The sequence below is a fragment of the Neovison vison genome, chromosome 3 (assembly GCF_020171115.1).
Source record: "Neovison vison isolate M4711 chromosome 3, ASM_NN_V1, whole genome shotgun sequence".
In the NCBI taxonomy this organism is placed as follows: Eukaryota; Metazoa; Chordata; class Mammalia; order Carnivora; family Mustelidae; genus Neogale; species Neogale vison.
The window spans coordinates 67977276-68004585 of record NC_058093.1 but is presented as its reverse complement, the minus strand read 5'-3'; the positions used below and the strand labels follow the sequence as shown (position 1 = coordinate 68004585).

General features: G+C 37.4%; 2 protein-coding genes across 8 annotated transcripts in view; one reads left to right on the top strand and one right to left on the bottom strand.

Moving 5' to 3' along the window:
* Nucleotides 1–17324, bottom strand: part of DCAF17 (DDB1 and CUL4 associated factor 17) — a 41564-nt gene extending 24240 nt beyond the window's left edge. For 2 of the 3 annotated variants that reach the window (XM_044242316.1, XM_044242317.1), the window contains exons 1-6: nt 16821–17323; nt 16319–16422; nt 8086–8176; nt 4302–4438; nt 3305–3383; nt 2048–2137 (exon numbers count right to left, since the gene is read on the bottom strand). In XM_044242316.1, coding sequence (XP_044098251.1) covers nt 2048–2137; nt 3305–3383; nt 4302–4438; nt 8086–8176; nt 16319–16422; nt 16821–16946 — 627 coding nt within the window. In that variant the 5' untranslated portion in view covers nt 16947–17323. Of the gene's footprint in view, nt 1–2047; nt 2138–3304; nt 3384–4301; nt 4439–8085; nt 8177–16318; nt 16423–16820 lie in introns of all 3 variants that reach the window. The other variant, XM_044242318.1, reaches the window with a different exon arrangement.
* Nucleotides 17325–17417: 93 nt separating this feature from the next.
* METTL8 (methyltransferase 8, methylcytidine) overlaps nt 17418–27310 on the top strand; it is an 88321-nt gene continuing 78428 nt past the window's right edge. For 2 of the 5 annotated variants that reach the window (XM_044242325.1, XM_044242320.1), the window contains exon 1: nt 17418–17628. The gene's annotated coding sequence lies outside the window, so the exon portion shown is untranslated. Of the gene's footprint in view, nt 17629–18090; nt 18173–26303; nt 26325–27010; nt 27069–27310 lie in introns of those variants that run through there. The other 3 variants (XM_044242324.1, XM_044242323.1, XM_044242321.1) reach the window with 3 other exon arrangements.

Here is a 27310-nt window from a genome sequence, read left to right as displayed (position 1 = left end):
TACAGTTTAGAGACTTGAAGTTAAGACGTCATTAGGGTAGTAGGCCACTAGAGTCTTGAACAGAAGCACTAATGGGGGTGCAGCACTTAACCCTCAAAATGATTCAGCAGCATTCACTTGCTTCATCCATTCGCTATACAGTTTTGTCAATATCTTTTAATAACATAGTCTATTCCTCGTGGACATCGGCATACAGTGAGATCATCTAATTCTACCCTGCAGGATATAAGCGGTAGAGTAAATATAGGGACCCATTCTTCATGCTAAAATGTTATTCATAAAGAGACTTATTTTTTACCTAAAAGTGAAAAGATTGGATCTAAGAAAGTACTTATAACGAAAAACATCTAACTCCAGATTTTTATCACTACTTTGTCCTTTAAATATCTAATACTGCTTAATTTTTTGGTCATATAAAAACCAAACGTGTTAAAGCCCAAGGAAGCACCTATAGAGACATTTAGTCTGGCTAACCTTGAGTAAGGCTTTGGCTCTTTGCTTTCTTTCTGTTTTTGTTCTATGCACTGGATCCTGCCATAGTCCTCCACAGAGCTCTGATAAAATAACTTGATTCTGTGCCTATTTTAATATTTAACAAAACCCAACATAGACAAATATTCATAGCAATGAAAGGACAAGAGGAAATTAAGTGGAAATCTGTTTCTGTTTCTACTCAACACACATTATTTAGTGAAGATTTACTACCCCAATAACTAGCTTAAAGTATATATTGGGCTTGGCCCCTGGGTAGTCTTCTATACATGGGAAGTGGAAGATACACTTCAATTCCAACTAACCCTAATCAAAACCAAATCCCTCCAGTGATTATCATAGGCATCTAGGAATAAATAAAAACAATTTATGATTTAGTTAAGTGTTCATTCCTGTTACAGACTATAATAAGCACACATAACTACTCAATCCACAAGCAAAAAGAAAATAGTTAAATTCATAAGTTGTGTTTCTTGTCATCTCTTAGATAATTATGCTTTGCTTCAATCTTGACTAATTCATGATTTTTTTATTTGCTGATCTTTGTTTCCCACTTTGAAAAGGAGGACTTGTGTAATTCAAGCACGTTTTCAAATAATGAGTGCTCTAATAAAGTAGCCACTCTATTTTAAAATTTGGTTCATACTTTGGAGTCAAATCTAGGTTCTAATTCCAGTTTCTCTATTTACTTAGGATTTGGGAAGCTGCTTACCTTCCTAGTTGAACCCACTATATGTTACAAAGTTATAAACTACTCAAAGAGCCTGGCACAATACAATGAATAAGCAACTGACACTACTCATTCACCTTCCTGTAGCTTAGTATATTATGCTTATACAAATTTCTTTTTAATATGTTCATCTTATTTGCTAATGACTCTTAGTTGACCATGAAGATCTGACCTCAGTAATACTTGAGGTGCTTAATTAAAGACTAGTAGAATAGACCAATAAATAACTCTCTGCCTAGACTAAGTAACAATTTTTTAATGGAAAGTAGGAGGCTATTGATTCTTTTACTCGAAGGAACTACGTCCTTTCTTTCTTCCCATATAACATACCATAAATCAAGAGATATGTCAAGAATAAAACCTATAACTGAACAAGTTGGAAAACTCACGTATTTAATTACAGGTCTTGTTTATGTAACATAAAACAAATTTTAGATCTATATTTTGCAATTAAAATGATTCATTTTGTTCAAGCTTTTCATCTTCCTAATGGTCATTTTAACAAGCTTTGGAATATCCCTCTAAAAAAAAAACACCTTACTCATTTCATAATTTTATAAAGTAGTGGTTTGTTAATGACACCAAAGGTATTCAATACTATCCATTTGAATAGCATAAGAACATGCAGAAAGATGAAAGGATGATTAGGCTTTCTTCCTAAATGAAACATTCTCATGAATTTTGCTATGAAACAAACTAGCTCAGAATGCTTTTTACAGTCAGGGGAATATTTGCAATCAAAACATCTAATAAACAAACATATATTGACATCCCATCTTTTATCAAAAAATTAATACTGCAGTCAAATAAGAAGTAAGTTGTTACCTTCTTGTTGATCTCCAGAATCCCTATGAGTGAAAAAGGTAAAACATGGAACACTGCAAGGTACAGCAAAACAGGCTGTTGAATGCCCGCCTAAAAGGAAAGATTAAATTACAGGCAGCTCTCAAAAGAATTTTAGAAACACTCTTTTCATGAGCTGAAAGCATCCATCTGTCCTAGCATACAGTTATGTAGATGTTTGCACGAATTGAAAACATTTATCTACATTGCAAATTTACTTAAACAGGAAAGCATACATGTTCAAAATATGTCCATTAAACCTTCAGCCCTTTGATGCACATGCACATACACATAAAAATCCATAAAAGTAAACATAGGGGCATCTGGGTGGCTCGAAGTGTCTGACTCCTGATTTCAGCTCAGGTCTGGAATTCAGGGTCATGAGTTTAAGGCTCGCATTAGGCTCCACACTCTGTGGAGCCTACTTAAAAAAGAAAAAAAATAAAAATAAATAAACATTAACAGTAAACATTTCTTAGCATCGAAACATATATACTATACAACAAAAACTCTTAAATGCATAATAAAACATTTCTTTTTCTTTCTTTTTTTTTTTTTTTAAAGATTATTTATTTACTTATTTGACAGAGAGAGAAAGAGAGAGATCACAAGTAGGCACAGAGGCAGGCAGAGAGGGGGAAGCAGGCTCCCTGCTGAGCAGAGAGCTCGATCCAAGGATCCTGGAATCCTGACCTGAGCCAAAGGCAGAGGCTTTAACCCACTGAGGCACCCAGGCCTAAACATTTCTATATTATAAATAAATATATACTTCTGATATATATCACATATTGTTTTATTATACATTGTTATATTAACATAATATAAATTATATTATAAATTGGAATTCTAATAATAAAGAGCCTAATCAAAAGACATAGTTATCATAGTCACATCATCTGAAAGTACAATTACATTGACATGTCTATATGAAATGAGAAAAAATTATCAATAGTTAAACGCTTGAGTGATTTCTCTGCTTGAAAAAGCTCCCTTACTTTAAAGAGCAGGTTCTGTCGATTTCTTTCCACTATGGAATGTAAAATAATCTGTTATACTTCCCCAAAGTGGCTTAAAGGTATTTCTTAAGTTTATACCATTTCTTAACTTTTATACCATTCTTTAAGAATCTAAGATGATTAGTTCTTTCCTAACAAATTTGCAGCCAATTTCCTCTGGAAACAAATTCCTCATCTTATTGATGTTTAAATATTTATTTATTGATATTTAAATATGTCTTACCTGCCGGGCCAATACTGAGCCCTTGTTTTGAGCTGACTTGACTGCAATGACTTCTTGAGGAGTGTCCCAGCTCAGGTATCTTGTAAAATAATGAAGAGAAGGTTATTCATTTGGTTAAGTTTCCTTATAGCCAAAATAAAATAGGTATTTCATGAATAAACAGTTCTTTATTTAAATTATAAAAGCAAAGTCATTTATTTTAAAAAACAAGTAACTTAAAAATTCCCTCTACATGCTTATATGGATATAATCCTATTAAAAATACATATATATTTAATTTTAATCCTTCTAGAGTGTTAGTAAATAAAAATTGTGTTTGATGAAACAGTATTCAAAACTTAGAAAACAAAAGATCATTCCTACTTTAAAAAGGACAGTAATATTACAAAAAGCATTAAAAATGTTATTTTTCATAGTCTACATACATATATTCCCTCCCAATATGTCTATAAATAATATATAAAACTACTAAATTAAAATAAGAGGTTTTAGGGATACCCAGCTGGCCCAGTCAGAATAAAATTCTTGATCTTGGGGTCATGAGTTTGAACCCCACATCAGGTATAGAGATCACTTAAAAACAACAACTGTTCTTAGACGATACTAGGCAGATGATTTAACTGAAACAGACTAGGCTTCAGGAAAACCTATTGTGAAATGTAACCTACATATAAAATACTATTTGCAGAACATATAAAATACTATATGTAGAAGAGAAATTTGAAAAGGGGGTGGTGAGAGATATCTGCCAAGGTTAGTTACTTATGAGTGATACAAAAATAAATGATAAAGGGTCTATATCCTCAGATCTTCAAATGTATATAATAAGAAGAGAAAAAGAGGAAAGGTTTATGAATTGAGATTCAGATATACAAACTTAAAGACAAACAAACAAAAAAAACCTTGAAATTTCCTGGGCCACAAGTCTCAAATTTGTATATATATTTATATTTTATATATTTTAATAAAATTTGAGTATCAAAATCACAGTTAATACCTGAATTTGCAATATGAAGCAAGATATATTTTCTCAAGTACTTTCCCAGTAGTTGCTGATATGCGAAATAGCCAATTATGAGCAGTCAGTGCTATGAGTGAAGATTTATAATCTGATGAATTGGGAAGTATTTCCCCCTAAAAAATACAAGGTGTAAAAATGAAATTGGTTCATCATAAACAAATCTGCAGAAATCTATATCCAAAGAAAACAGCTTTTTTTTTTTCCAAAGAAAACAGCTTTTTAGCTACTTTTTAGCTACTCAAGATTCTCCCTTTCCTTCTGCCTACCCCCTCAATGAATATTTATTCCAATATTATTCCAAGACTTGTTTTCCTTTTGATAGATGTCAAATGGTAAAGGACAAATTGTTCCATGATTCACTGAGGCTCTACTGTAACTCCAAATGCAAAGCTAGAATGCAGATTCAAGGCAGCCAAAGAAAAACAGAAGATGGCCATGTTTTAAAGATATTCTCTGTCACCAATGAATTACCCCCCAAAAACAGAGAGAATAGCTACTTGGGCATACCTGCAACTGAGCAGCTGCCACAAGGTGGAAATCTAACGCAGGAAAACAAAGAGAAGCAAGGAGTTCTCCTTTGATTTGTAAAATAAAAAGGAAGTTCTCTCCCCTTAAAAAAAAATTATTTGAGGGCGCCTGGGTGGCTCAGTGGGTTAAGCCGCTGCCTTCGGCTCGGGTCATGATCTCAGGGTCCTGGGATTGAGTCCCGCATCGGGCTCTCTGCTCAGCAGGGAGCCTGCTTCCCTTCCTTTCTCTCTGCCTGCTTCTCTGCCTGCTTGTGATCTCTCTCTGTCAAATAAATAAATAAAATCTTAAAAAAAAAATTATTTGAGAGAGAGAGAGTGTAGTGCAGGGAGGGCTATAGGGAGAATCCCAAGCAGACCCCTCATTGGGTGCAGAGCCCCACTCGGGACTTGATCTCACCACCCTGAAATCATGACCTGAGCTGAAACCAAAAGTCAGATGCTTAACCGACTGAGCCACCCTGGCACCCCTAAAAAAGTTGTAGAGAAACGTTAAAAATAGAAAAGTTGGAATTAATCTAGTATTCACTCAGGCTAAAAAGTGAATAGAAAAGAATGAAGGCACAGTTATTTTATATATATATATATTTTTTAAGATTTTATTTATTTATTTGACAGACAGAAATCACAAGTAGGCAGAGAAGCAGGCAGAGAGAGAGGGGGAAGCATACTCCCTGCTGAGCAGAGAGCCCAATGCGGGGCTCGATCCCAGGACCCTGGGATCATGACCTGAGCTGAAGGCAGAGGCTTTAACCCACTGAGCCACCCAGGCGCCCCTTATATATGCTTTTAAAGATTTGTCTTGTGTTTATTTTTTGGTTGTGTGTGTAGGGGGAGGGAAGCTTATTAACTACTAGAGGTCTTACATTAAAATTACATGCAATGATGCAAATATTTTTATTCTATGGCGTCTTATATATATATCATCTCCTGGAGATTTTTAATTTTAAAAAATACACTACTTATACCTTGCTTATTAAAGAAGAATTTGAAATAGCGTATGTAAAAAAAAAAAGAAACAAAGAAAAAAATAGCATATGTAATAGGTTTGAGCTATTTTCTTAAACCAAAAGTTGTATTTCATACATTGTCTCAGAAAAACAAGGTGCTGATTTAAATGTGGTTTCACATCGGAATGTTAACAATACGATATGCTTCTTAGTTTTTCTTAATAGAAAATCTTGCTTAGCTTCAAATGAAAAGAAAATGGTAAAAGATAAGTGAGAACAGGAATTAGGTTACTAGAGGGCACCTGGGTGGCTCAGTCTGTTAAGCATCTGCCTTTGGCTCAGATCATGATCTCAGGGTCCTGGGATCAAGTCCCATGCCCTACTCCTCTGCTCTGAGGGAGCCTGCTTCTCTGACCCTCCCCTGGCTCATGCTCTCTCTCTCCCAAATAAATAAACAAATACTTTTAAAAATAATTTAAAAAAAAAAAGGCTTTAGATGTTGGAGGCACAACCGTTATTTTCAGCTTTCAATAAGAAATTAAGGGAGAGGTGTGCCTGCTGGCTCAGTGGGTTAAAGCCTCTGTCTTCAGCTCAGGTCATGATCTCAGGGTCCTGGGATTGAGCCCTGCGTCGGGCTCTCTGCTCAGCGGGGAGCCTGCTTCCCCCTCTCTCTCTGCCTGCTTGTGATCTCTCTCTGTCAAATAAATAAATAATAAAAATCTTAAAAAAAAAAAAAAAGTAAGGGAGAAAACATAGGTTTAAAGCTTTCTGATTTTTAAATAGGTGTCTTTTTAAAAAGAGTAAGTGTCTAGAGAAAAAGCAGCAGCTCTGAAAAACTAGTTTTATGTAAAAACAACAGTATTTAAAAAAGAGAGACCCAGGACCCAGGGATCATGACCCGAGCTGAAGGCAAACGCTCAACCAACTGAGCCACCCAGGCAGCCCGCTGCAGCATTTCTTAAGTGCTGTTTTTAAAACACTGATCCTATGGAAAACCAATATGTAGAAATATACCTCAAAAAAGGAAGTACTATGATCAAGAGAGTTTCAAAATGGTTGTCAAAATCACCAAGAACATTATTACTATTGTATAGTATTATTAAAAGCTTTAAGAAATAATTATATAAAATTTGTTATACGTTTTAAGCTCAGAAAATCCCACTTACTTTGTCTACAACTCAATTCTCTCAACTCCTCTAGCAAATATAAGGTGCTATCATTTTATTAAAACAGTCTTCTGAAAAATACACATCAGGACAATGTTGGTCTGTCTCATAAAATAAGTTAGCTTATTATTTTATTTTTTTAAATTATTTTTTATTTTTGACTTGTTATTTTTCTAACAAGATTCATGGAGTAAACTCATAAAAATCTACTTTTAGAAAGAAAGAAAGAAAGAAAGAAAGAAAGAAAGAAAGAAAAGAAAAGAAAAGGAAAGGGAAGGGAAGGGAAGGGAGAAGGAAATGGGGGTGCCTGGGTGGCTCAGTGGGTTAAGACTCTGCCTTCGGCTTGGGTAGTGATCTCAGGGTCCTGGGATCAAGTCTGGAGTCACGCTTTCTGCTCAGTGGAAAGCCTGCTTCCCCTTCTCTCTGCCTGCCTCTCTGCCTACTCTCTCTGCCTTTCTCTCTGTGTCAAATAAATAAAATCTTAAAAAAAAAAAAAGAAAGAAAGAAAGAAGGAAATGAAGGAAGGAAGGAAGGGAGGGAGGGAGGAAGGGAAGGAAGGAAGGAAGAAAGAAGAATCCTTGTCAATTTCCTGTGACTCTCAAGGTCAAAAATCTGTGTATAACTTTTAACTCTCCCAAAACAGAACTACCAATAGTCACCTGTTGACTGGAAGCCTTACTGATAACATAAAGAGTTGATTAACCCCTTTAAAAAAAAAATCTACTTTCAAAGACCCATGTAATATAACTGTAGCCTAAATTAATATTTTATTTTGACAGAATGATCTCTTAAATCGGTAGAAAAATCTCTTAAACACTGAGAATAACTTCCTTACATTGCTTATAAAACTTTTAACCAGTTCATAACATTTTCCAGTTTTGAAGATTTACAAATGATATCAAGTTTTTTAAATGCCTTCATAATATTAATGTATATTTTTTAAAAATAAAAGTTATTTCATGAGAAAAAGTAAGCAAAGGATATACTCTCTTCTTGACTCCTTTCAAGAGTCAGAAATAACTATGATATTTAAGCTTTTTTTTTTAACATATATTAACAATAATCAATTATTTTAGGCTAAAAATGTGTCAGAAACAAATATTCTAAAAGCAAATCTTACCACCGGGCATTCCCATAATAATGCATCCTCTATTTTTTCTGATTTGGAACATTTTGGCATTTCATAAAGTTTTCTTGGCTCTGAGGCAACACTGGGGGGAAAAAAAAAAACCAATTATTCTTCTTGATAACTCAGATAGTGTTTGCCCAGCTCTGAGTGACTTTTTTCCAGAGATTTGGAATACCAAGATATAACTTGCTATTTTGCTTTCCTTTTCCTAACTAAATGTTAACATTTTTTTTCTGATCACAAAATTAACAATAAAATTAAAAAATAAAAATTAAAAAATTTTAAAAAAAGAAAATCTGAAAAATAAAATAGATCATAATACTATATAATTACAAAAATAACTATTATTAACATTTTGGTTCATTTCTTTCTGGGTTTTCTGTACATATACTTACCTGCAGATTATTTTCCAAAATTGGATCATATTAAATTCTTTCTTTACCCTTGGACCTTAACTGTGAATATGTCTGCTGAGTTCCATGGGGTTCATAAACTGTTATTCTAATATTATAAAATGAAAATTAGATAAGAAGTCCCTTTATTTTAGAATGAAAATTAGTAGGTAAAAAAGGAAACGCCTTTAGGGGTTTTTCTACTCCCAAATTCCCGTTCAGAAAGGTTAAACAAGTTTGTACCTCTACCAGTAGTTAACACTACATTTTTTATATGAAAAATAGTCCCTTACCTTTAGTTTATACTTACCTGATTACTATCAATATATGATCATAGATGTTTTCCCCCTTTTTAACTGATTAACATTAAAATTAAACTATAGTTTAGAAACAATTTTCAGAGGCTCCCGGGTGACTCCGTTAGCTAAGTGTCGGCTTTCGGCTCAGGTCATGGTACCAGGGTTCTGGGATCAAGCCCCCTGTCAGGCTCCCTGCTCAGTGGGGAGCCTGTTTCTCTCTCTCCCTCTGCCACCACTCCCTGTTTGTGCTTTCTCTCTCTCAAATAAACAAAAATCTTAATTTTTTTTTTCAGAGTGACAATTTTATTTACCTTTGATGTTCTCTGATTCAAAGTTTTTTTTTTAAAGTGAAGAATCGACTGATTCTTTTTTTTTTTCTTTTAGATTTTATTTATTTATTTGACAGACAGAGATCACAAGTAGGCAGAAAGGCAGGCAGAGAGAGAGGAGGAAGCAGGCTCCCTGCGGAGCAGAGAGCCAGATGTGGGGCTCCATCCCAGGACCCTGGGATCATGACCTGAGCCAAAAGCAGAGGCTTTAACCCACTGAGCCACCCAGGCGCCCCTCTCTGATTCAAAGTTTTAAACCAAACAGAATTTCACAGGATTGAAAGCAAGCCTTAACTTTTAAATTACGGGTGATTCTAAACTATGGGTAAAACACCCATGAATGCCATAGTAAAGAAGTCCAACTATTTTATTATTAGATCACCAACCAATGCCACCCTCTCAGATTTAAGGTATTTTTTTTTTAAGTAAAGCAGATACTTCTCAATTGGGTAAGTTATGAAATAGGCATTAAATGTTACCAAAGAATTATTACTAATTTTGTTAGATGTGGTAATGACATTATGATCAGATAAAGAAATGTCCAGATATCCACTTCCAATGTGATAGCATGACAAGCTCTATAGGCATGCTCTCCAGGAAAACTGGTGAAAACTATAAAAGGGCAACTATTTAACGTCTCTGGAAATGGTCCTAGGAGCATATAGCAAACAAACATTTATTCAAAAAAATCTGCTAGAGTTCACTAAGAACAGTGAGTCAATGATGTTTGAACTAGGATGTGCTCTCTCCATACTGTTCTTAGCTCAGCAAGATGAAAACTACTCCAGACTGGTATAGCCAAGAGCGCAGGACTCCCTCTACCTCCAGCTCCCAGAGGGCCACCTTCTTCGGGGACCAGGATGACAGCATTTCTCATGTAGCTCCCAGCTGCTTGTTGCTGGGGCTGAGTCATGGGTGAGTGCAGTCAAAAAGCAGGGCTCCCTTCTTCCACCTAGCCCTAACACTACCTTGGCCGTGGCATGCCTAAGAATAGAGAGGCTCTGGTTACCCTTAGCCCACCTCATAAAGTAGTGGTTCCACGTTAAGAAAGGCAAGAAAAGCTGAGGCTAATGTTGCCTCAATTCCAGATGCTCAGCTTTTAGAGCATGAGCGTCACTCAAAGAGAAGAATGCGATTGATTCAACCTGCCTCCTACTACCAACTCTAAAGACTTGGGTTGAAGATTTTGCCTGGGCGGAAGAAGCAGGCCTTAAAGCATATAGCCCTATTCTCTTCCCAGAGGAACTGACTTCATTTCACAGAGTATGGAGAAGTTCTAGCCTAAAAACACTCTTAAAACCAGTGGAGTTTGTGGTGAAAGGCAAATGGGAAGAAATTTGTAGATTCACTGGTCATACAGGCTAAATTGTTGGCTGGCTAATTTGTTAGAGAAAATCAGAAAAAGATTGTTGGCAGGATCCCTCCTCGGATCAGCACAAATATCAAACTATCTTCTCTAACTTCTGGTTTCTGATCCTGTAAAGCGCTTAAGAGTCATTACTCCTGTCCTTACCGGAAAAAAAGCTGAATAAACAAAATCAACAACTGTTCCTAGTTACATCAGAGAATTAAGATCACAGAGAAAACTGCTGCACCCAAAACTAGAAAGAGAGGTGAATACCAAGAATCACAGCTTAGCAGGAGTAAGCCAATGGAATCAGTACCAGTTAAACAAAAACAAGGACACTAGAGGAAATTTTAGCCTCTGACACCTACTGCTTCAGCAAACAACAAACACAACATAAAAACTCACTCTAAAGACCCTTTTACCACAATCACTTTTACATCACATACAACTTACAACAAAAAAATACAAAGCAAACTGCAATTTGCAAAATGCAGAATGCAAAGATTGAAGAGACAAAGCAAACATCAGAACCTCCTTGCTGAGGGAGGTGGATGGGGGGGGCTACTGGGAGCCTGCTTTTCCCTCTCCCTCTGCCTGGCACTCCCCTGCTTGTGTTCTCTCTCTCTCTCTGTGTCAAATAAATAAATAAATCTTAAGAAAAAAAAAAAACCCAAAACCGAAAAAAAAAAAAAAACCCTAAAAACAAAATCAAAAGGAAATGCTAAAAATAAAAAAATCCATACAAATGAAGAATGTCTTTGACAGGCTCATCAACTAGACTGGACACAGCCAAGGAAAGACTGGTAAACCTGAAGATACGTCAACAGAAACTTAACTAAAACAATGAAAAAAAAAATGATAAAAGCAGAACACAACATCCTGACAGAGAATTAGAAAAGACGAACATACACATAATGGGAATACTAAAAGGATAAGAAAAGGAGAACAGAAGAAATACTGGAAATCAATAATGGCTGAGAATTTTCCAAAATTAATCACAGGCACCAAATCACAAATCCAAAAGCTTACAGAACACCAAAGAGGAAAAATATTAAAAATCCTATACTTAGATATGTATTATTCCAACTATAGAAAATAAAAAATATGGGGCGCCTGGGTGGCTCAGTGGGTTAAAGCCTCTGCCTTCCACTCAGGTCGTAATCCCAGGGTCGGGATGCGGCTCTCTGCTCAGCGGGGAGCCTGCTTCCTCCTTTCATTCTCTCTGCCTACTTGTGATCTCTGTCTGTCAAATAAATAAATAAAATCTTTAAAGAAAGAAAGAAAATATCTTGAAAGAAGCCAAAGGAAAAAAGTACCTTCTCTAAAAAAAAAAACAGGATAAGAATTACATTGGATTTCTCTCTCTTTTTAAAAAATATATTATTTATTTATTTGCCAGAGAGAGAGAGAGCGCGAGCACACAAGCAGGGAGGAGGGGCAGAGGCAGAGGGAGAAGCAGACTCCCCACTGCACAGAGAGCCCCACGTTGGACTCGATTCCAGGACCCCAGGACCACGACCTGGGCCAAAGACAGTTACCCAACCAACTGAGCCACCCAGGTGCCCTAGATTGGACTTCTTTAGAAAACATGCAAGCCAAGTAGGGAGTGACATAAAATATTTAAAGTGAAACAACCCCCAACCGCAGTCCTTTAAGACTCCTGCACCCAATTCTAATATGAGGGGAGTGGAATTCTCCCACACACAACACCCAGATACCAGTAGAGTATCCAAGAATTCAACTTAATTCTTACACTGTCTACTAGGAGATAGCATCAGATTCCACAGGTTAAGGATTCAATCCAGTAAGACTGCCCTCCACAATCACCCCACCTTCAGATGCCAGTTACAAAGCCCCTAGGCTGTTACCTGTGTTTCTGACCCATGGGCTACAGATTGGGCTTCCAATGACCTTCTCTTTAGTTTCTTTGATAGTGGCTCATAGAACTCAGGGAAGCATTTACTTATGTTTACCAGTTTATTAAAGGATATGATAAAGAATACAATCAACACCTAGATGAAGAGATACATAGGAAAAGGTATGGGAAAGAGGGCATGGAATTTCCATGCTCTCTCCAGGAAAGCCACTCTCCCTGCATCTCCAAGTGTTCACCAACCCAGAGCTCTTCAAACCCAGTCCTCTTGAAGTTTTATGGAGGCTTCATTGTATAGTTGTGATTGACTAAGTCATTGGCCTCTAGCTGATTCAATCTCCAGCTCCCCTCTGTTGCCTGGAGGTCAGGGGTCAGTGCCAACCCCCTAATCACATAGTTGATCCTCCAGGCAATAAGCCATTACACTTGGATGGGGTCTGAAAGTTACCTTCATTAATAACAAGATACCTACCTTCACCTTTACAAGTCTGATGTATTTTCAGTAACTACAGATAAAAAGCAAATATATCTGAGAAAAATATTTTGGTCATCTGAATGACCAAATATAGATTTTTGTTTTTTAATTTAAATTCAATTAGCCAATATATAGCACATCATTAGTTTTTGATATAATGTTCAGTGATTCATTACATATAACACCTAGTGTTCATCACATCACGTCCAAATATATATTTCTTATAAATACTTATAATACACTCAATCAATCCAGAATTTTGTATTCTGAGAAGTCATCCTTCAAAAGTCAAAAAGAAATCAGGTTTTCTCAGATGAACAAAAATGGAGGGAATGTGTTGCTGGCAGATCTGCTTTATAAGAAATGTTCAAAAAAGTCCTTCAAAGAGAAAAAAAATTATATAGGTCAGAAACTCAGATTCACCTTAAAAAAGGAAGAATGTTAGAAAAGGAATAAATACAGGCACCTGGGTGGCTCAGTCAGTTAAATGGCTCAGGTCACGATCTCAGGATTGTGCCCCAAATCCAGCTCCACACTCAGCAGGGTGTCTGCTTGAGATTCTCTCTCTCCCTCTGCCCTTCCTCCTGCTCATGTGCATGTATGTGCATGATGCTCTCTTTCTCTCTCTCAAATAAAATAAATAAATAAAAGGAATAAAGGTAAAATAAAATCCTTTATTTTTCTTATTCTTAACTGATTTAACAGAGAAAAATTTATCTGTCATAATAATAGCATAGTAACATAATAATATTATTGTCATAATAATACCAGCAATAAGGTATTCAGGGAATATAGCTCATGGGTAAAGAGAATGGCAGCAATGTTATAAAAGGCAGGAGGGAGCAATTAGAAATACTCTAATATAAAGTAACTATGCTACACATGTAGAGCTATAGCGCTACTTGAAAGTGATTTAAATTAGTTGTAAATATGCATTGCAAGTTCTAAGGCAACCATTAAAAAAATTTTTTAAAAGAAGTATAATGGATATGCTAAAGTAGACAGAAAATGGAATCATATAAAATGCTCAATTAAAAGCAGAGAAGACAAAAAAGAATGAAAGACAAGAAAAAAAAACAAAAAGCAATGAATAGAAAATAGTTACATGGGAGTATATTAAACCAACAGTATTAATCACTCTAAATGTGAATGGTCTATACCTATTAAAAGGCAGAGACTGTTAGAGTGGATCAAAAAACAGGACTCGAATACATGTTGTCTACAAGAAACCCATTTCAAATATAAAGAAACAGATTATAGTAAAGGAATGGATAAAGATATACCATGCGGATACTAATCAGAGTCCAGAGTGCTAACCATTACACTATGGAACCCATGCGGATACTAATCAAAAGAAAGCTGGAGTAGCTATATTAATTTTAGACAAAGTTGACTTCCACAAAAAAATTATGAGGGATAAACGGTGGCATTACATAATGATAAAGGGGGTCACTTCTTCAAGAAGGCATAAAAATCCTTAATGTGTATACCATCTAACAACACAATGTCAAAACATGTGAGACAAAAACTGACAGGACACAAGTAGAAACAAATCTACTATTATAGTTGGGAGACTTCAACATGTCTGTCAGTAACTGGTGGGTCCAGCAAACAGGAAGTCTATAAGGATATAGTTGAAATGAACAGTACTATCAGTCAATGGGATCCGACTGACTTCCAAAAAATATTTCATCCAATAACTGCAGAATACACATTGTTCTCAAGCTCAGATGAAATTCACCAACAGACCACAATCTGGGCCACAAAACACACCTTTACAAATTTAAAAGAGCGGAAGTAATACGAAGTATTACTTTCAGACTACAGTGGAAATAAATGAGAAGTCAATAACAGAAGGGCGCCTGGGTGGCTCAGTGGGTTAAGCCTCTGCCTTCGGCTCAGGTCATGATCCCTGGGTTCTGGGATCGAGCCCCACATCGGGCTCTCTGCTTAGCAGGGAGCCTGCTTCCTCCTCTTTCTCTGCCTGCCTCTCTGCCTACTTGTGATCTCTGCCTGTCAAATAAATAAATAAAATCTTAAAAAAAAAAAAACAAGAAGTCAGTAACAGAAAGCTGGAAAATCCCAGAAGATTTGGAGATTAAACAACAGACTTCTAATTAACACATGGGTCAAAGAAGTTTCATGAGAAATTTCAAAATATTTTTAACAAAATGAAGACGAATAAAATATATGGACATTTGTGGGATGCAGCAAAAACAGAGCTTGAGGGAAATGAATAGCACTAAATGTATATATTACCAAAGGAGAGAAAATTCTGGGTTGGTGAACACATACAGATTTAGGGACAGTAGTATGCTCAAAAAGCATGGATATACCATCCCCCTTCCCACATATCCACATATCTCATCTATCTGGCTGTTCTTGAGTTATATTCTCTTATAATATACTGGTAATCTACTAATAGGTCAATCACAAAAGACCACATACTATGTGATTCAATTCAGATGAAATGTTCAGAACAGGTGCATCTATAGAAACATAAAGTATACTAGTAGTTGCTTATGGGTAATGTTGATGGGGCTACAGCTAATGGAATAGGGTTTCTTTTTGAAGTGATGAAAATGTTAACTGTAGTAATGGTTGCCTATATGAACCACAATGGTTCACCAAAATTCCTATCATTGAATATGAATTTCAACAAAAACCATAAAATTGTATACTTTAAATAGGTGAACTGTATTATATGAATTATATCTTAATAAAGCTATTAAAAGAAAGAAAAAAGTCCCTCTTTTTTAGAGAAGTGAACTTAAGTGTGGTGTGGTGTTTCGAATATGCTTTAAAATACTTAGTAAAAAGGTCAAGGAAAAGGTGGCAATGGGTTAGAAAAGCAAATGCAGCAAAATGTGGATCACTTTTGAATCTTGGTAATGAGTATAGGGAGGTTCACTTATACTACTCTCTTTGAAGCAAGTTTAAATTTTTCTCTTAAAACAAACAAAAAAAGGCAAGTACTTCCAGAACAAAACAGGGAAATTCTCTAGGGGGTGCCTGGGTGGTTCAGGGCATGATCCCAGGGTTGTGGGATTGAGGATTGAGTTCCCTGCTCAGCAGGGAGCCTGCTTCTCTCACTCCTCCCTGCTCCTGCTCTCTCTCTCTTTCTCTCGATAACTCTCTCTCTCAAATTAATAAATAAAAATCTTAAAAAAATTTACTCTCTAAAGCAGTATCTAATTATTAGATACTTGGCTTCCTTAACTCTGATATCTTTCAAGCATAATAAAACATTATACCATACCCGAGCAACCCATCATTTTGCCTGCACTATAAATTCGTTTTAAATTGGTATTTGCAAAAATGAAATCTCTAACTTCGAATTTAACAAGATTTTAAAATTACAACCCATTTTTACCACTTACTCTTATTTTGGGCTAATTTTTTCATTCTTCCTATTTCATTAAGCACTGAAATAGCATGTGGTTCTATAAAAATTAGTAAAGATTAATAGTGAGGTGAATTAAAGCAAAAATGTTCATCAAAAAGATACCTGCTGACACAGCACCGATAATTGTCAAAATATATTCTTCCTCTCTCATAGGCTATAGGTGACTTGGAATGAGTTGTCCACACATTCTTAAATTTAGTACTTTCCTGAAAGACAAGGAATTTTGGTTTAAGGAATAACTCGTAAGTCTCTACCGTGCACCGATTTTAAGTGGGATAGTTAAATCTACAGTATTCAAAGTAATCCTACGTACGTTATTTAAAACATTATGTTCCTATCTTCCTCACTTTGCCCTCGCGTGTTAAGCGGGGTGACCAAATTTCTGGAAGATCATTTGCAGGAAGACATAAGCGTAAAACTAAAAGCATCTGCCGGTTCTAACAGATATTTACTAACTCCCCAGGTTCAGGGCCTGGATTCCCCTGCTCAAGACATGTGATCTTCTTAAAAAAGGGCTCTAATGCAGAAAAACTGCGCCCCGGGAGGAGGCTTGGCCGCCAGTCGCCCCCTGCCCTTGGCCCCATTCCCAGCCGCCGGCGATCACCTGGCACACCAGCACCCTCAGGATGCCCAGGTTCGTCCTCTGCACCACGCCTGCGTCCCGCGAGAAGAAGCCTAGAGCCCGGCGACTCAGCTGGCGGCACACGTTGGGTTTCTGAGTTGGGCCCATGGAGGCAAGGGCCAGGTGCGGGGTTGGCTGGACTGAAGAGGGGAGCGCCCCTCTCTCCCGCGCCAGGCAGCGGCCGTTAACTCCGAACCTCCAGGCCCCAACTCCTTGAGGGGCCCAGGAAAAGCTGACACCGGGAGCCGGGCCAGGAGCGCACGGCAGAGGGGCGAGATAACACGGATCGGCACGGCCTGAGCGCAGAGTGAAGGAAAAGGCACCCCCCTCCGACCTGCCCCTCAAACACTCTGCAGCTCGGGACCCGGGTGCGGGCAGTGTGACGCCCCCGTAACGCGCGGCCTGCGGGAGCCGTTCGCTCAACAAGAAGTGTAGTTCCCAGAGCCCTTTGAGGAAGCCTGGCTAATTCCCAGAACTACAATTCCCATCAGGCGGCGCGAAGGGAGCTCTTGCGTCGGCCCTGCCTCCAACCAGTCGTGGCCCCGCCCAGCCCGGCCGCGAGGAGGCTGCGCTGTGCGGCGGCCACCCCTTTCCGGCTCTGCACGCGGCGCAGGGCAGAGCCCCGGGGGCGCTGTGCTGCCGCCTCCTGGTGTCGGTTTACTGTACGAATTGTGCCGCCCCGGTACCCTCACTCCCCGGACTTTCGTTCTGGGAGGCCCTGGCCGGGTGCCAAGAGGGGCGCTGTATCGAGTGCGACCCCCCCTCCCCCAAAGCAGCGTCCATGCTAAAGGTACGCCCCGCGGCTTTCCCCTCCGTCGCACGTTGGACGTTGTGGATGAGGTTGACGGTTAAACATTTTGGGTCTATGAACATTGTTATTGAATGATGAGTTAGTGGTGGAAGATGCTTGCATTCCCACCGAACTAGGGTTGAATTACTCTTTTCCAGAGCTCGCTTTTCCGTGGCCTGTGGGGATACAGGCTGGTTTCGCAATAATTACTTTCCTTCCTCTCGCCTCTTTTTTTTTTTTTTTCTTTCCTTCTTTTGGTAATAAAATAGGAAATGTTTACATTCTTACCGGACTAAGATATTCCACGTTGATTCCTCTAAGTAAAAGGTAACTTTGTCAGCGACCCCTGCCTGTAGGATCAAAGTTCCCACGACACTACATTTTCAGTAATCGTTCACTCTGTGTGCCCCATTGCTTTGCCAGCCCCTTGAGGGTGGTGTCTTTGCTTCTTCCACGTGGGCTCGGCTCGCTACCTGCTACCTCTCGATCCTACTTGGGCGAGAGAACGATCGCCTCTGACTGACAGAGCCGAGTACCGTACTGGGTGAGTGCGTTGGGTCACAATTTAAGTGTTGAGTAACAATTTGTCACATCTCTTTTTAACCCTGCCGAATTTCCTTCAGGGCCTGGGCTTTTGCTGATTTTTCATGACTTATTTACAGCATACTGTGGAGTGCTATGTGTATTTTTAGAGCGCGCTATAATAGTTAATTTGGTAATTCATGAATGCAGCTGTCACCGAGAAAACTGGGACCCAGAAACAAAAACTGGATTTTCTTTGGATGGAATGAAATTCAAATCATTGCTGACTTAAATTCATCATCTCTCACTTCTCATTCCCCTTCACCCTCACTTGTTTTGTCTTCCTGTGGTTTTTTATCCTACCACCAACTCACCCAGAGGGCTGTCTTCCTGAATACCTTCCTTTCCTCACCCACAACCAGATCTTTTTGACTCTAACTCCTATCCGTCTCCTTTTTAGATCACCTAAGTAATTTAGGGCCTCACAATTTTATCACATTATTATATTAAGTATCCTCCTCCTTGCCTTAAGTACTTACGATTCCAACCTTCCATGCTGCTGCCAGAGTGGTTTTTCTAAAGCACAAATTTGTCATTTCTTCAGTAACATCTTTCAGTGGCTCCCAGAACAGAATTTCTCAAGCCTGAGTCGATACCCAGGATTCTCTATTGTTAACTTAAAATATTTTCAGTATGTTAAATATATGCAAATATAAAACTATATATAAATTCCTTATGTTGTATATCTTATACGACTGTAACTCCCAGTTATAAGTGAAATGAAGCACAATTATAAAACAAATAAATTCAAATGAATACATATTCTTTGTTACCAATGAGACTGTTTTTGCTGGACCTAATAAGCTTCAAAAGCAAATGTTCACTGTTCTCCATAGCATAATTTCCTTAGAAAAGGTCTGTCTTTTTCTTTCTTTAAACCACTGCAAAGCTTTCCTTTATTCAACGTGTCATGATTTTATTTGACCTTCACTTGTCAAACACCATTCTTTACATAAAGTAGTTCCCATTTCTTTCTCATTAACCTGTGCCAGTGACAAATGGTACCAGTTGTTTGCCAGTGCACTGCTGAACACAAACATGTGAACTGAAATCTTATGACAGTAATCAGTTAAAAGGTGGCCATTCAGATGATCCAGAATATCCTTTTAAAAAATGTTTTTGTTTTTTATTTTAATCAAGCTGAAAATAAAAGGTTTCTCTAGGAGAAACATGGCCTTGGGGCTACATCTGGGGTGTGTGTAGGTGCCTTATAAGACAAAATCTGGATCCCTTAAAGTAATATCAGGGCATTGTTATCTGCATCTTGCCCACACTTTCAGCCTTATTTCTTTGTCCATCCTTAACATTTGCTCTTGTGGTTCTGAATGTTGCTCACTTGCTTAAGCCAGTGTATCTTTGCATCTCAAAGATACATCTTTGTATCTTTGATGCTTCCTTCCTTTCTTTCTCTTTTCTGTTTATCTCATGACTCATCCCAGGTATCACAGCTCTACTCCGACACTTTTCCTGACCCCTTCACTTTAGTTATGGTCTTGCCTCTTCTAACATGTTACTCTGCATACATTGTTTGCTGCACTATATTAGAATTGTTGTTTGTCTGTTTTCCCAACAAATTGTTTTTCTTCTTCTCTCTCTCTCTCTCTCTTTTTAAAGGAGGCTCTATTCCCTAGGGGTGCCTGGGTGGCTCAGTGGGTTAAGCCTCTGTCTTTGGCTCAGGTCATAATCTCAGGGTCCTGGGATCCAGCCTGGCATTGGGCTCTCTCCTCAGCGGGGAGCCTGCTTCCCCCTCTCTCTCTGCCCCTCTCTTCCTACTTGTGATCTCTCTCTCTGTCAAATAAATAAATGAAAGCTTTAAAACAAAAATAAAAACAAAAAAACCCGGAGTCTCTATTCCCAACATGGGCCTTGAACTCATGATCCCAAGATCAAGAATTACTTGTTCTACTGATTGGCCTAGCCAGGTGCCCCCCAACATACTGTTTTTAGAGTAGTCCATTCATTCATTCAACATACATATGCATTGACCACATTTTAGGCTGTATATGAAGGGTGCATATGTACGTTGATTAAATGACTATTCTAAGGACAATGTATAGAATCCCTTTATTCTTCAAATCAGTAGGAAACCACATTGTTCTTAAGAAGAAATAACTTTCTAAAAACTTAAATCTCCAACAGTTCTACCTATAAAGTAGATGTTTTTTCCATTTGTTGACGGTAAAATGGCTTGCACAGATATCCCTAGTTTAGGGTTTGAAAGTAACTTCTCAATTTGAAACATAAAACAAACATTGTTTTTTGTTTTTGTTTTTTCTTTTTCAGTCTGTGCCTTTGTGTTTACAGAATACTTAACCATATTTATCGTGATTTTTAAATTTTTTTTTTTTAAGTAATCTGCTTCCAACATGAGCTCGAATTCATGTCCCCAAGATCAAGTCATATGCTCTACCGACTGAGCCAGCTAGGCTCCCCTACCATGATATTTTAAAGATAGAGAAGAAGAGATATGAATTCAGAAGTTAGTAAAATGCTTTTTGTTCATATACTTTGTTTAAAGAAGCATAGTATAACCGAATAAAGAATTCAGGTTATTAAACTTGAACATTTGTTCAGAGATAAACTTGAACCAAAACCACAAGAAGTCATTTAGTCAGCATGTAATTATTTTCATGTACATTATACTGGGAACTATTTTGGCAAAGGGTATAACAGTGAATGGGATGGACAAGGTCCCTACATATGGAGGGAGATAGACAATAAATACCTAGATTTTTAAAATAAGATTTCAGGTAGTGTTAAGGGCTGTAATGAAAATAAAACAGGGTGATGTGTTTGATAGAGTGTGTTTGGAAGCTTTGTGTTAGCCAGAGTAATCACAGAAGGTTTTTGGAGATTGAACTTTTTTTTTTTTTTAAGAGAATGGACTTTTGAGCTAAGCCCTGAATAATGAGGATGGGCCAGTCTGCAAAAAACTGAGGTTAGAGTAGTCCAGGCAGGAAGATGCTTGAATGCATCTGCAAGGCAATAACAGCCTAGGTTTTTCTTAAACTGTCAGGTCAGTGTGGTGCTTTAGTGTGCATGAGAGAGATGAACTTGGAGAAGTAGACTGGAAGGAATTTTGGATTTTATTCTCTTGTAATAGAAAGCCAAAGGAGAATTTGAAGAAAGAGAGTGACATGATCTGATTTGTGTTATAATAAAATCTTTATGTCTATAATGTGGAGAATGTACTGTGGGGAGACAAGAATGGAAGCAAGGAAAACAGGTGGCTGTTCATTTGGTTCAGGTAACCAGTGATAGTGTTTGGGCTGGAATGGTAGCAGGAGAAATGAAAAGAACTGAACAGATTCAGGATATATTTTGGAAGTAGAGTTGATAAGGCTTCTAATGTAGTAGATACTAACAATGAAGAAAAGAAAAGATTCAAGTGAAATCGTATTAAGCAGAACCACAAATAAGCATCCCTAAACTCCTCAGAACAAATGGAAAGCAGGAAACTACTTACAATATGATGTCTATGAAGCAGTATCTACCTTTTATTAAACTTACACATCAGCTTTTTAGATATTAATGCTAAGGAATGTTAGGATCTGTTCTGTGGTTAGGACATGTGGGAAGAAGGAAATAAAATCAGGTCCCAGTGGGTCAGGAGTCAGAGCATGTGGGACCATGGTAATTTAATGGAAAAATCACTAGTGATAGGATATTCTCTTTAGGAACAAGAATGAAATAGACCATTTAACAGGTAATTGGTATAGTTTAGGTGAGAATCACTTTTGGAAATTTATTTTTAAATTATTGAGGCTTTTGACCACAAGTTTGGTTCTTATGTTTCCTTTTCTCTGTATATTTTCATATTTGCTTGAACATGAAGTACATTCATGCATGTATAAAATCCAGAAAGATTTAGGTTTAAAGGTTGGTAGTAAAGTCTGTAAACGATTCTTATTTTTAAATTATCTTATTATTTAAAAAACATTTATGGGGTGCCTGGGTGGCTCAATCATTTGGGCATCTGCCTTGGTCCCGGGTCATGGTCCTAGGGTCCTGGGATAGAGCCCTGCATGGGGTTCCCTGCTCAGCAGGGAGCCTGCTTCTCCTTCTCCCTCTGCTGCCCCCCTGCTTGTAGGTTCTAGCTCACTGGCTCTCTCAAATAAATAAAAATCTTAAAAAACAAACAAATAAACAAAAACATGTATAGGTAACATAGCATAATATATAAATAATAATTATAAAAGGAATACCTATATATTTATCATCAACTTATAAGAAAGACCCAGATATTACCTAAAACTTTGACATCTCCTTTATGTCTCTCCTGGTTCCCAGAACTTTCTTTCCTCTTTAAAATAAAATATTGTGTGCCTGAGTGGCCCAGTTGGTTAAGCGTCTGCCTTTGGCTCATTTCATGATCCCAGCATCCTGGGATCAGTCCCACATCAGGCTCCCTGGTCCACAGGGAGTCTGCTCCTCCCCTGGCTTATGCTCTCTCTTGCTCACTATGTCCTTCAAATAAATAAATAAGATCTTTTTAAAAAGATAAAAAATTTAAAAAAAAATTTTTTTTAAAGATTTTATTTATTTATTTGACAGACGGAGATCACAAGCAGGCAGAGAGGCAGGCAGAGAGGAGGAAGCAGGCTCCCTGCTGAGCAGAGAGCCCGATGCGGGGCTTGATCCCAGGACTCCAAGATCATGACCCGAGCTGAAGGCGGTGGCCTAACCCACTGAGCCACCCAGGCGCCCCTTAAAAATTGTTTTGAGTGTATTGAACATCATATAAATTGAATCATACTATATTTACAGGTTCTTCTACTCTTCTTACCTATTTTTTTTCAACGTTTTTTCAACATTTGACAAAGTACCTACAGTTCATTTATTTTACTGCTATGTAGTATTTCGTTGTATGAATTTACTATAATTTATCCATTTTCTATTGACTGGGATTTTGTTTCTTTCAAGTTTTTTATTCTTAGAAAGGTATTGCTGTAGACATCCTTAAACCTGTTTCCTGGTATACATGTTAAAGAGTATATTCCTATTGCTCTGTAACAAATTACCACAAATTTAACAGCTTAAACAAACACCTATTTATTATCTCTAGGTGTTTTTTTTTTCCTACATGAATAACCACTTGTCCCAGAGCCATTTTTTTGAAGGGCCCTCATTTCTTCACAAATTTGCCGTGCTAACTCTATTGTATATCAAGTTTACATTCATAGTTAGGTCTGTTTCTAGGCCCTGTTTTCTGTTCTGTTGGTCTATTTCTATTCCTGGGCTAATACCCCACCACTTTTGTAGTAAGGCTTGAGAGCTGGTAGGACAACTCCTCTACCTTATTCCTTTTTCTCAGGAGTATTTTCTTTTTTGCCATTTGCATTTTCAAATACCTTTTAAAATCAGCTTTAGTTCCACAAAAAACCTTACTGAAGTTTTGATTGTTATAGCATTAAATCTATATATCAACTTGAAGAGAACTAACATCTTTACCATATCAAATTATCCTGCTTATGAAGACCATATGTCTCTCCATTTATTTAGATCTGTAGTGTCTTTCAATGAAGTTCTATAATTTTTTTCTTGAGGGAATTGCATATTTCAAACTTCCTAAATACATTTTTGGTCAGTGTTATAAATGGTAAATTTTTAAATTAGATTTTCTAACTATATTTTTGCAAGTACATAAAAATGCAAGTTTTCTTTTTGTATATTGGTCTTTTATTTAGCAACCTTGCCAGACTTTATCTTTAGTAGTAATAATTGTCATTTGTTTAAAAAAAAAAAAGTCATTTGTAAAGTTTGGAGGATTTTTCCATGTAGATAGATAATCATGTCCTCAGGAAACTGTGACACTTTCATTGCTTCCTTCTCAAATTTATTACACTTTTATTTATTACACTTTTCTTACTGTGCTGGCCAGAATCTCAAATGCAGTATTGAATAAAACCAGTGATAGTGGACATTCTTGTTTTACTCATGTTTATAAACGTTTCTAATATTTTACCTTTAGGATAACATTGTAAGTTTTTGGTCACTACCCTTTATCAGGTTAATGCAATTCTCTTCCATTCCATATGTGCTAAAAGTCTTGTATATTTGATTTTTTAATCATGAATGGTGTTGAATTTAGTCAGCTACTTTCTCTGTATCTGCTAAGGTAATAATAATATAATTTTTTCCTTTAATCTGATAATGTGGTGAATTACCTAAATATATTTTCTAATGTTAAAATAAGGTTTAGTTTACTTTGGTAAGTTTTTGTGTTATGTTTGTTTTTTATACATTGTGGGATTTGGGCCTCTGGTCACTTCAGTTCTCACTCAGCTTTCTGGACTTTTGCTAGCTTTTGATCTCTAAGCATTTTTCTTTGTTTTTGGCTTACTGGTGTATTTTAATAAGATGCATACTTTTTTATCTATTTACTCTGCCTTTGGGAGTATTTTATAACTGAAAGGTTTTCAGGGTGTCAGTTCACCAAATTACCAGAACTAGAATTCCACGTCAGTATTTTTAGTGTAAAAGTTTCCATTAATGTAAGATATGATCACTGCCAGCATTTCTGTCTTCTCTTCTTCTTGTCTCTCTGCCTAACCATCCCCCATCCAGCTGGAAATAAGGCAGCAGTGTTGTGTAGTAGAAAGAGCATCATACCAGAAGTCAAAAGGCACAAATTGTAGTGTCAGCACCACCACTTAGTGAGATCTTAACCAAGCTACTTACTCTCAGGGAGTTTCATTCAACCATCCGCTAGGAGGAAATACTCAGGATTGAAGTGAGAATTATATGGGTTTATGAATGTGAACGTCTTGTCAAGGGAAAGGACAAGATGTAATGATGTTGAGTACATTCTGTGTTAGGGAAATGTAATTGAAATGGAGTTTAGGGAAGGGAGAGGGTGGATTTGGTAGCACAGAGGATTTTTTTAGGGTGGTGAAACTATTTCATGGTTTTGGAATGATGGATATATGACACTGTGCATTTGTTAAAATCCATAGAGCTCTGCAGCACAAAGAGTAAATTATCTTGACATAAGCAAAATTTTAAAAATAAATAAGGAGAAATAGGGTTCTGGATAGAAGGCCGACTGATAAAAGAATCTATGCAATAACCTCACTGAAAGGGGCCAAGCTGACCTAAGTAACTTTGAAAATATGACTAAAACTAAAGGCAGTAGGAACTGTACATAAGCACTCTACTCCAGTTGTTAAAATATGAACTCTAGCTTGCTATAGATAGAGAAGGATATATATAGAAACATTTATAAAGACATGTATTTAACCAAGGTTTAGTATACCTTCATGTATTTCCTTCTTTTGTCAATTTAGAGGGCCTATAAGCAGCCTAGTAGCAAGGAGCACACCCAGCACCTGGTCTGTTCTCCAAAAAAAGGAACCAGTACTCTTTGGAGAACTAGCTGATTCTAGGACTGGGTCAAGGAATATACAACATGAGCCTGCAATATCTTGTAGTACCGGAAAGTGAGGAAGTGCTCAAAACCAGAACACAATGATGGGAGTATGTCAGAAAGATACAGGAGCTAACTATAGAAGAAACTATAGGAGGAAGAGCTCTTCATGGCCGAAACAGGGAGAGTTTGAGCAATAAATAAAGTAGTGGTGGGTAATAATCCACAGTTTAAAATAAACATGATGGGGCGCCTGGGTGGCTCCATGGGTTAATGCCTCTGCCTTGGGCTCAGTTCATGATCCCAGGGTCCTGGGATCGAGCCCCACATTGGGCTCTCTGCTCAGCGGGGAGCCTGCTTCCCCCTCTCTCTCTGCCTGCTTGTGATCTCTGTCAAATAAATAAAATCTTTAAAAAAAAAGTGCTTGGTCTGTCAAATAAATAAATAAAATCTTTTAAAAATAAATAAATAAATAAATAAATAAGAGTCCATACTGATAGAAACAAATGATTAAATAAGTAAGTGGGGGAGAAGAAACAAATCTCTCACACAAAAGAATTCCAAATAATTTGTGTATATACTCTGCCCTTAAAGAGGTGGAGCATAACTCACTACTCCATAAGTGTGGGCTTCCTGTAGTGACTTCCTTCTAAGAATACACTGTGGAAAGAGGGAAGGAAGTAACTTCACAGTGGAGAAACTTGTCAGTCACTCCACAGCCAGTGATCAAGATTAACATCAACCCATGGTAAGTCATTTTCATACCATGAATACCCTTGATATGATGTGATAAGAATGGCACTTTACTTTTGTGGGTTTTTTTTTCTCTCTGAAACCCAAACCCCAATCCAGTCATGAGAAAAATATCTCAAAAATATTTGAGGAGCATTCTACAAGATACTTGATCAGTATTCCTCAAAATTGTCAAGGTCTTCAAAAACAAAGAAATTCTGAGAAACTATTAGAACCAAAGAGGAGCCTAAGGAGACCTAATCACAAAATATAATATGGTGCCCCGGATGGAATTCTGTGAGAGAAAAACACATCAGATGAAACAGAAAGGGATTTTGAATAAAATATGGACTTAGGTTTATAATAATGTAGTAGTATTAGGGTGTCCTGTCATGATCTCAGTGTGGTGAGATCGAAGCCCCGCAATGGGCTGCACTCTGGATGTGGAGCCTAAGATTCTCTCTCTCCCTCTCCCCTACCCCCAGTTGTGCACCCCTGCTTTCCTCTCTCTCAAAAAAAAAAAAAGAAAGAAAAGAAAAGAAAAGAAACTATGTTAGAATATGGGAGCTCTCTGTGCCATCTGTAACTTTTCTGTAAATCTAAAACTGTTCTAAAATTAAAAGTTTGCTTTAAAAATGCAATAGGAATATGGTAGATGCCACTATATAGAGGCAGCATAATGTTTAGTGGTTAAGAGGAAATCAGCGGCCTGCCTGGGTTCAGATATCAGCCTCACAACCTGCTAGCTGTGCCAGCCTGGGTATGCTAAGTAACTAGAATTACTTTAACTTCTCTGTGCCTCATTTCCTTATCTGTTAAGTGGGTTCTTGGGAGGTCTAAATGAGGTATCATATGTAAAGCACTGGAAGTAATGCCTGGCATATAGCAGATACTAAAGAAATGTTTGATTCCATTTATCATTACTACTTTGTTTTGATCTTAATTTTGGGGAGCTCTGTGTTTATAGCTGAATTTTACTGAATCTCTCTTCTTTAGCATACT